Source organism: Dendrobium catenatum, unplaced genomic scaffold (genome assembly GCF_001605985.2).
Source record: "Dendrobium catenatum unplaced genomic scaffold, ASM160598v2 fragScaff_scaffold_1063, whole genome shotgun sequence".
Lineage (NCBI taxonomy): Eukaryota > Viridiplantae > Streptophyta > Magnoliopsida > Asparagales > Orchidaceae > Dendrobium > Dendrobium catenatum.
In genome coordinates, this window is record NW_021319525.1 from 991,133 (window position 1) to 1,002,304 (window position 11,172).

The window sequence follows — 11,172 nt, forward strand, 5'->3', positions numbered from 1 at the left end:
TCTATTTTTTATTAATTGGTAATTGAGCCCTATAACTTGAATAGAAGCATTAGTTTTATGCGAGTGATCTACAAATGAAAATAGAGAGTTTATTTGTACAGCAAGATGTTCAAAAGTTCGATGGGTATTATGATCATTGAGCGATTCTTATGGAGAACTTCTCGTGATTACAGTATTGATAGCTACTACAAAATTTACTTCTTGTAGTAGCAGAAGTTGTTGTTCTCAATGATGCACACTAAAGAGAACAATTCGTCCTCTGACCGGACGTAGAGCTACGTTCGGCCGCCAATAACATGTCGCCACGTGCTCTTACTCTTTATCGCGCGGCCCGACGACTTGACCCGGAGCGGAACCCGGGAATGCTATGTTCGTGATTTTCTCCGTATTGCTCGGTATTTGCTAGGCATTGCTTTGCAAAAATGAGAAATACCGCTCTGTGAAGACCAATACCATGCAAATACCGAGTTGTACTGAGTTTTTTTACAACTCGGTACAACTCAGTATTTGCTCAGGATTTGCTCGGTATTGCTAGGGATTTGCTCGGTATTGCTAGGTATTTGCTTGGTATTGCTAGAAAAAACTCGGTACAACTCGGTGCAACTCGATATTTGCTCGGTATTGCTCGGTATTGGTTATTGCCGAGCAAAATTGACCAATACCTAGCAATACCGAGCAATCTTATCTTGGGTCCGTTCCGGGTCGGGTTGTCGGGGCGCGCGGTAAATAATGAAAACACGTGGCGCAATTCTACTGGCGGCCGAACGTACAGTTGCGTACGTTCACCGGACCAAATAAAAGTTCCACTAAAGAAGCATATTGAAGATCAGTAATTGAAAGATTTGAAAATAAATAACCATCTATTAATCATTCCATCACAGAGAATCCTTAACAAGCAGACTTTGAAGGATATTTGGGACTTTATGAAGCATGAATACTAAGATATAGCACAAGTGAAGTGCGAAAATCTACAAGCTCTTTTGAAAGGAGTTCGAAGTTCTTCGCATGAAGATATATAGGAGAATATGTGAATGAGTAATTCTATTGTGCTCTTACCATGGCTAACAAGATGAAAGAAAATGGGGAGAAATATATGAATGAGGGTAATGTTACTGTTGTTGAGAGAATTTTAAGATCCATGACTCCTAAGTTTGATCATGTTATGTTTTCCATTGAGGAATCTAAAGATATTTATCCAATAACCATTGATGAACTGCAAAATAACTTAATTATGTACGAACAACTTCTGAGAAAGAACAAGTTTTGAAGATTATTCATTGTAATCACTCAGTTGGAAGAGGTCTTACTCATATATATTTGACAGCTATAGGTTCTGCTTTAGTTAGCTTCCGCCATCTATATATAGCTTAATTGCATTCTCTCTCCAAGACGAAATAAAACATGAAAGATTGGTTCATTGAAGGGTGTCTTTCTCTCTAATATCTTTCCTTTATAACTGTTCTTGATTTCTAATTCTGCTTAGTAATTCTGCTTAGTTTTCTCAATTATTATTATCGCACTAGGATTCTTATGCAAGAAATTGCATTGATTTAAAAGTTCTGCATGATAGGCCAATTAATTTTTAATTAGTAAAAGCTTTCTCCATAAACTCAGTTTAATTAGCAACCAAAACGTTTTAAACTATGGTTTCGATTGGGACAAGTTCCTCATTATTTTCTAAAGCAGCTTTCTATAGGGGTTTCAATTCGGGTCAACAGGTCAGGTTCGGGTCGAACCTGGAACTGACCCGGCACTATTCGGGTCAACCCGAATCCGACCTGTTTTTATAAATGGGTTAAGTTTTCGAACACGAACCCGACCCGATTCTGGTCCGGGTCAACCCGACCTGACACGAATGACCCGGGGTTGACCCAAAATTACTAATTTTTGGGTAAAAAAATCAGGTCAATCTTTGATTTTCGGGTCAAAAATGGGTCAATCTCGGGTTTTCGTGTCAAATATGAGTTTTCGTGTCACTTTCGGGTTAATTTCGGGTTGCTGGGTCAACCCGAACCCGACACGATTTTTAAAACGGGTTGATTTGTTGAACCCGAATCCGACCCGTTTCGGATGCGGGTTGACCCGAACCCGGATTTTTCCGGATTGGGTTCTGTTTCAGATCGTGTAAAAAATTGACACCCCTAGCTTTCTAGTATAAAAAATTCTAGTTTAAGAATTTTTTGTGCTAAGATGCTGATTTAAAAAGCAGTAAAAAAACTGTATCAAACGAAGCCTATATTGAGAATATGCTTGTAGCTAAACTTTCAACCAATCTTTTTCAAAACTACATTGAAACTGTTTTTAAGTAGACTGCAAAATTGGCTATATTTTCTATACAGCAGATCATAACAACATCAGATGTTAGAACTTGAAGGATTGCCTTAGTATACAAATTCTGGTTCCATCATCAGATCCCAATAGATTTGTTTGGACTTTTAAGTTGTTTTCTAAGCACAAATAATGCATTTGAGAGAAAAAAAGAGACATAGGGTGTGATTCTTAAAAACTTAGATAGGTGCTCATCATATTAATGATGTCTCTGATTTCAAAGTAATTCTCAAAACGATAATTTAGCTTAGGTAAATGTTAACGTTCAGATTTGCTACCTTCATGCATGTAATCAGAGCAAAGCTATGAAATCTCATAGCATGACATAAAGGCTTCGTTTGAGACAATTTTCTTACTATTTTTTTAAGAGATTTTTGTACTAAAAAGCTGCTTTAAAAATAGTAATAAAATTGTCTCAAATGAAGCTATAGTCTTAGCTGCGGAGCCAAAAACTTTTTATAGATGGGCCCAAATAAAGTTTTCTCACATTTTTTTCATCAGGATTTGGGACCGATAGAATCGGCATAGACAATTTTATAAATTTATTTAGCATTTCTTATATTAAAAAGATAAAATATTAATCACAAGACAATATAAAACTCATTTTTGTTTTAACTCATTAAACAACATTAAGCTTCCTCACAAGGGCTTGTTCTATCTTAGTAATGTTCTGTTGAACAGAGTCAACATGTAGAGAAAATGTGATTACATCTTCAACAAGTTCATTTGACTTGCAAACATCATCAATTTTGAAGACTTCTAATATATTTCTTGTATTGGGGAGCTTAGGGATACGTATGGCAGCATTGGGCTGCATGGAGGGCTATTGTTATGAAGCAAATTGATCCTTTCAGCAAGCAGGTTTTGATGGGGCATTTAACCGAACAATTGGAGTGCATTTATGTGGAGTACTTGTGTTATTCATAGTTGCTTCTAATTGATTTCCACACATGCAAGCAAACTCAGACTTCAAATTTGTATCCACAGTATCATTTAATTTCATACATCAATGAGCAGTTTCATCATCACAATTGCCCATAATCGCTGCATTACAAGCAGCTGTACAAAACGCAGTTGAATCCGAAGTAGTAGACGTCCGACCCATGGTGAAGTTGAAACCGCACAAGGCCTTTCAGGCTAGGAATTTCCATATTAAGAAAGTTGTTCCAAATTAATTCTAAGTGCTTTTGAGAAATTGGTTTTGGGTCTATCTGCATGTTAATATGTTATTGAGTTATTTGTGAAATTACTATGGAGAAAATATCTCCGCTGTTAGGTTTGCACGAAGGTGTCTTCCATCATAAAAAATTTTAAAAAACTATGAGAAAGCAATAAGAAAATAAAGCAACTAAAAAATTGTCCCAAACAAAACCTTTGTCTATATACATATTTTTTTATTTTTACTATTTTAAGTAGTTTTTTAAAGTATTTTAGTAACATTATTTGTTTTACTATTTAAAAAAATTAATAAAATTAGAAAATGAATAAGTACTAATTAATTTAGTCGAGAGTTAAGTAATTCATTTAAGATTTGCTTGTGGAATTAAATTTTATATTTGAAATAGAAAAAATATGTAAGCTGAGCCAACAATAACCAAGTATTTTATACATTTTTATGTTGTTGGTACATAGAAAATGTCCAATATAAGTTCATGAACACACTATGTTTGAAAAGCTTCTTCTCTGATTGAACTATTACATTTAAAGGTTAATATGATTTTCATGGCATCTATGACTAATGATGAAGTTTGTGAAGTTATATAAATGTAGACTTGCCATCCGACGTTGATAATATACATTGAAATTGCACATATTTAGAAGGTCAACGAAAACATAGAATATAACACGTATAAATCTAGCTGTGTCTAGTGATCAGGCGATTGTAATATCATAAGGCTTATCAACAATAATGATAGATGACACCATAGTTTAATGATTATTAGAATAAATTGGATGAAAAATTAGAATCTGTTTGGGACGGCAGTAACATTTATTAAATTTTGTTATGAAGCTACTCTGTTGAAAGCAACTTCGCTATCTTGGTTGTAAAAATATATATATATATTTTCATAATAAAAGTTTTTAAAAGCAATGAAAGAGTAGCAAAAAATAGTAACCAAATAAAATTGTGATTATTTTCTGGAAAAAGATGTCCAAAACACAATTTCTTTTCTTAAACTTGTTTGGCTTATGCAACATTTTTTATCATTTTGAGCCATTAGTTTGTACATAGTTTTTAATGTAAAATGTAAGTAAATGTTTATATAGTTTAGCCAACTCTCACCTAATGGTTAAGAAATAAAAAATTTTAAAAGAAAAAAAAATTTAAATAGTTTTATAGTACCTAATATTCTAAATAAAAAATATATATATATATAATGAAAAACTGCTTCAGAAAATTAAGAAAACTGTACCAGATGAAGCCTCCATGGCGGTTAAGAAATAAAAAATTTTAAAAGAAAAAAAAATTTTAAATAGTTTTATAGTACCTAATATTCTAAATAAAAAATATATATATATAATAAAAAGCTGCTTCAGAAAATAATAAGAAAACTGTACCAGATGAAGCCTCCATGGCTCCTACCATCCACAATAAGCATAGCTCTTTGGGACAAAAAATCAGTTGAAGAAAACATAACACCTATATATGAAGCAACAACAAGGTTCTATGAACAATGAAAATTCAAAAAATTAAGGTACTATCATTATAGAAGTAGATCTAAATTCAGCAACTGGTTAAGCAATCAAAACGAGTCAAGCACAAGAATATCATATGATGGGCAGAGCAATGAGTAGTGAAAATTGAAGCCAACATCCATTTAAAAGAGCATTAATGAATGATGACAACTGAAGCAACATATCATCCTATAAAGTTTATGATGATCATTATGCTAAACCATTAGGATATTCAATAAATAATGACATTATGATAAAGTTAAACATAAGCACCCAATTCTTAAATCCATTAGCTCCGTAGATAAATATTATCATAATTTGGGCTTCGTTTGGGGCAACTTTGATGATAATTTTTGTATTAGAAAGCTGTTTTAGAAAACTGTAAGAAAAATGTCTCAAATGAAGTCTTAGGAATCAACATGAAGAACAACTAAAAAACAAGACGGTCAATATATTATATTCGTTGAAACCAGTTTAGCCAACTTTCCATATGATTTTCTTTATGGTGTGTATTCCACAGTCCCACACATCTAGAGTTTGATTAGTATTTTTATTGAATTCGTTTGTAGGCCAAAAGCAACGAGCATTACTTGAGCAAAAATTTAGACAAGGAAGAGAAGAGAAAACCTGCTGGCCATAAGAATCTTGATTGAAGGATGTTCTCATGTTTCAAGTCTATGGCATTGTTTTATTTTTCATGAATACGAATACAGTATATGCAAGAACTTCATTTACCGAACACATTGTCTGAGTGAAAGATTGCTTACTTCATTGAATAGTAATAAGTACAGTATATTGCTCTTTTACACCAAAAATTATCAGCTCAACTAAGACAGAATGGAAAGATATTATTTAATGCAATTATTTAAATTTTGCTTTTGCAGTTCAACAAATGCTTCAACAAAAAACTGTAATTTTTTTAATCTTTCTAAAACATTGACAGAATGGAGAATTCTACACATGATCTGCTTGGTTGAAATCTCATCAATTTGTTGGCTTATTGCTCATCTAAAAAATTCTTCCAAGCTGCTATAGAAGGAAAAATAATATGTTCTGAACTGCTGTACAATTGAATTCCCCTGTTATATCCATGTCCTTGACATTTCCGTGATCCATGGATGCCCTTAAAAAGTCAAAAAAAAAAAAAAGTTTTTAGTAACATAGTAATGCCAATAAAGAACATAAAAAAGTGTTTTTTATAAGGAAGGCAACTCACTCAGCACTTGCTCTGCTGAGAGCCTCTTCGCTGGATCTCTAGCAAGCATCTGTTCTATCAGATCCTCTGCTCCGCGTGATAACCAGGGGAAGAATTCCTTCGGGAAGCGAACTGGATCTCCTTTCTGTATAGCAGCCACTATCTCATCCACAGTTTCACCATTAAAAGGTAATGTCCAACCCAACATCAAGTAAAGGACGACCCCCGCGCTCCACACATCCACCTTCTCATCGTAGGTTTCGCCGGCCATTACTTCCGGAGCAGCATAAGCAGGAGTTCCCACTTTTCCCATTAAAGTTCTTGCTCCCTTCTCAAACTGTGCTGCGCAGCCAAAATCAGCCAGAAGCAGACGGCTGTTGGAGCCGAACAATATGTTTTCTGGCTTTATGTCACGGTGTGCGATGCCGCGGCGGTGGCATTCTGCTATTGCTTCCACCAATTCAGTGATGAGGGCAGCAGCCTCGCTCTCGAAGAAGGGACCGTGACTGGCAATGCGGTCAAAGAGATCTGGCCCAGTACAGAGATCTAGGATGAGATAAACGGCGGTGATGTCTTCATATACTTGGTGGATTTGGATGGAGCGTGGGTTCTCAGAAGCCGTGAGGAGGGTTAACTTGATCTCGGAGTAGACCAAGCGGCGATCGAAGCAACCAGAGAACTTGTCGATTATTTTCACGGCGAAATCCTTGCCGGTAGAGACAGAGAAGCACTTATATACTGCGCCGAACTGACCGCGGCCGAGCAGTTCTCCAAGACGGTAATCCTGGTCGAAACTCTCGCTCATCACTCAGTCTCCTTCTCTCTCAACAAATCTCCGACTTTTTTTTTATCTCTGGGGAATGTTATCTGCAACTGCAACTGGGATTCTCAGCGAGGCCTGCGGAGTTTGGAGCGGGGGTATGGAGGAGGAGATGAAAGCCCTCAGTTAAATAAATTTTAGACGAAAGTTTTATTTATGGAAATATACAGATTTTATCTTTGGAAATATAGAGATTTTATTTTAGAAAAATCCCTATAGCTTTAGGAACGTTCGGATTTGATTTTAAAAATCCCTGTAGCTACATTAACGTTCGGATTTTATTTTTGAAAATGCCCCCTTTTTTTTTAATTCGTTCACAAAATAAAAGTTTGAGAATCTTATTTTTCTCTGTTCGAAATAGTGAAATATATAACTCTCTAACCGCTATATCTATTTTCTAATTTTATTGATTAAAAGAATAAATAAATAAAGTTAATAAAATGCTAAAAATAAAAAATCATTTTTTATCAACGAATTAAATTAAAAATTATTTATTTAAATTAAGATATAATTAAAATGACGAATGATAACAAAATAAAATAAATAATTTTTTAAAAAGTCACTACAGTTTATTAAATTAACTGCCAAATTTCTTTAATTAGCAAATATTTGTTATGACCAAGGTTTTGAAAATTAGACGGGACATCGAACCGGATGAAGAAGAGGTTCATGGTTTGACCGGGGTCGAACCGGATGATGTAAAAAATAATAATAGTATTAAAAAAATAAAATAAATGATAAATTTTCCTCTAATATTTTCATTATACATTCTATTTTCATATCAAAATAATCAATAATTAATGGCACTTGTTAATTGTTTGCGAGTGTGTGCAACCGGAGTGCAAATGTGCTACAATTTGAAGCTCAGAACCTTATATTAGTTCTTAAGCATTAGTTGAGAAAACGTATACTGAAAGAAATAACATAACCTGAAAAACCGAAATGCTCATTAGTGATTCGATGCAAAAGAAATCAACTTTTAATATCAAAAGCTCAAAGAAGCGAAATAGAAAATTCCCTCAATCCTAAACGGAATTGTTTTTAAGAAACTAGAAAATGAACGGAAAAAAAGAACTAAGAAATTATGGCCAGATCTTACTGTCAACCGCCGCGTGTGTCGACCATCGAGTGTCGATCCTTTCCTTTGCCTTGCTTTAGGTTGGAGAAGGGAGCGCCGAAGAGAGCTGGGACTTCGGAGAACGAATGCCAGTCAGTGGGGGAGCAGAAGAGAGACCAAGGAGAAGTAAAATTTTCGAAATGCCTATGAGGGAGAACGAAAGGCCGAAAGAAGCGAAATAGAAATTGCAATTAGGGTTATTCGATATCAAGTAAATCTCAGCCGTTCACAGTTCAATTCAACGCCCAAAACATCTCGTTTTTGAATCGGCCGATTCTTTAAAATCCGGCCAGTTCTCCGGTTTCCTGATTCGACCAGCGGTTCATCCGATTCTTTTCCGGTTGGATGCTACCCCGGTTTCCATGTTCTAACCGACCGGTTAGCCGGCCGGTTCCCGGTTCAACCGGTTGAACCGGCCGGTCCGGTCCGGTTTTCAAAACACTGGTTATGACTAAATGTTTTTGTCATTAAGGTAAGTTGAATAAGATCAGTCATTATGAATTAAGTATGATAACTACTTAATGATTACATATTAAAATGATAAAAATTCTATTTATGATAACTACTTGACATAAAAATGGTTACTGATGTAGTAATATTTTGTAAACAAATTGAATTTTTAAAAGCAGATTAATCGATATATTAAACTCATTCCTGTCATAATTGGTGACAAATCTACGCCCCTTTATCCTAGGGGTATAAGTGAGTCAAGCCGACTCGTGCTGGCTTTGTCTGGACTCGATAAATGACATGATTCGAACTCGATGAGCTAATGAGCCAAGCTTGACCCATCCCTAACTCAACTCATTAGCTCACGAGCTAGCTCATGAGCTACAAATTTTCAAATAATTTTTTTTGTAAGGTTAATTTAGCCAAATCTATCTTTCAATGAAGTGCATATATGCAATTTCATCCATATCCATTTTATATCATATGTATCTATTTTTTATTAATTGGTAACTGCGTCCTATAACTCAAATAGAAGCATTAGTTTTATGCAAGTGATCTATATACGAAAATAGAGAATTCATTTGTACAGCAAGATGTTCAAAAATTTGATGGGTATTATGATCATTTGGCGATTCTTATGGAGAACTTCTCGTGATCAAAGAAGTACTGGCAGCTGCTGCAAAATTGGCTTCTTGTAGTAGCAGAAGGTGTAGTTCTCAATGATGCACACTAAAGAAGCATATTGAATATGAGTAATTGAAAGATTTGAAAATAAAGAACCATCTATTACATGCATTAAATAATTTAATCACAGAGACAGTCCTAAACAAGCAAACTTTGAAGGATATTTGCGACTTTATGAAGCATGAAAATCAAGATATAGCACAAGTGAAGTGCGAAAATTTGCAAGCTCTTCGAAAGGAGTTCAAAGTTCTTCATATGAAGATATATAGCAGAGTATGTGAATGAGTATTTCTGTTGTACGTGCTCTTTCCATCGCTAAAAAGATGAAAGAAAATGGTGAGAAATGTCTGAATAAGGGTAATATTACTTTTGTTGAGAGATTTTTTTTAAGATCCATGACTCCTAAGATTGATGATGTTATGTTTTCAATTGAGGAATCTAAAGATATTGATCCTATAACCATTGATGAACTGATAAAATAACTTAATTATATTTGAACAACTCCTGAGTTTCCATATCGAGAAAGAACAAGTCTTGAAGATTATTCATTGTCTGCTTTAGTTAGCTTCAGCCATCTATACGTAGCTGAATTGCATGCTCTCTCCAGGATGAAATAAAACATGAAAGATTGGTTCATTGAAGGGTGTCTTTCTCTCTAATATCTTTTCTTTATAAGTGTTCTTGATTTCTAATTCTGAAAAATTTTCTCAATTATTATTACCTCGCTAGGATTCTTATGCAAGAAATTGCATTGATTTAAAAGTTCTGCATGATAAGTCAATTAATTCTTGATTAGCAAAAGCTTTCTCCATACATTCATTTTAATTTGCAAACAAAACGTTATAAACTATGATTTCGATTGGGACAATTTTCTCATTGCTTTCTAAATCAGCTTTCTAGTATAAAAATTTTAATTTAAGAAAATTTTTGTACTAAAATGCTACTTTAGAAAGCAGTAAAAAAGCTGTCTAAATAAAGACTATATTGAAAATACGATTGTAGCTAGACTTCCAACCTTTTTTTTTCAAAACTACATTGAAACTGTTTTTATGTAGACTGAAAAAATGACTAAATGTTCTATATATAATAGATCATAACAACATCAAATGTTAGAACTTAAATGAATTGCCTTAACATTATGCATTTGAGAGAAAATAAAGATCATAGACACAAATCTCCATAGCTAGTCTTTTGCTGCTATGTAGCTTAAGAAATCCAATTTCAACTATTTTTTATCGAAGAAGTGACACAGGGTGTGATTCTTAAAAAGCTTAGATAGGTGCTCATCATATTAATGATTTATCTGATTTCAAAGTAATTCTAAAAGAAAAATTTATTAAATGCATTACTAGAAGCTTAGGTAAATATTAACGTTCAGATTTACTACCTTGATTCATGTAACATGAGCAAAGCTATGAAATCTCATAGCATGAAATATAGCCTTCGTTTGAGACAACTTTCTTACCAGTTTCTCAAAAAAAATTTGCACTTAAAAACTACTTTGAAAAACAATAAGAAAGTTATCCCAAATGAAGCCATGATCTCAGTTTCGAAGCCAATAACTTTTTATAGAGGGGGCACAAAAATTTTATTTCAAAAATTTTCTTCTGGATTCAAGACCAACAGAACGGGCATAGGCAGATTTATAAATTTATTGTGCATTTCTTATATTAAGAAGATAAATTATTAGTTACAAGTAATATAAGACTCATTTTCGTTTTAACTCGTTAAACAACCTAAGTGAGTCAATCTTCTTGCCCAAGAGCTTTCCTACAAGGGCTTGTCCTAGCTTAGCAATGTTCTATTGAACAAAGTCAACTTTGAGCTGCTTGGAGGGCTATTGTTATGAAGCAAATTGATCCTTTCAGCAAGCAGCTTTTGATGGGGCATTTAACCGAACAA

The 11,172-nt window shown here is 34.1% G+C and overlaps 1 protein-coding gene across 1 annotated transcript in view; it reads right to left on the bottom strand.

Moving 5' to 3' along the window:
• Positions 1 to 7,004, bottom strand: part of LOC110108556 (phosphoenolpyruvate carboxylase kinase 1-like) — a 7,840-nt gene extending 836 nt beyond the window's left edge. The window contains exons 1-2 of the mRNA XM_028698328.1: positions 6,228 to 7,004; positions 6,072 to 6,127 (exon numbers count right to left, since the gene is read on the bottom strand). Coding sequence (XP_028554161.1) covers positions 6,072 to 6,127; positions 6,228 to 7,004 — 833 coding nt within the window. The remainder of the gene's footprint in view (positions 1 to 6,071; positions 6,128 to 6,227) is intronic.
• Positions 7,005 to 11,172: the final 4,168 nt, after the last annotated feature.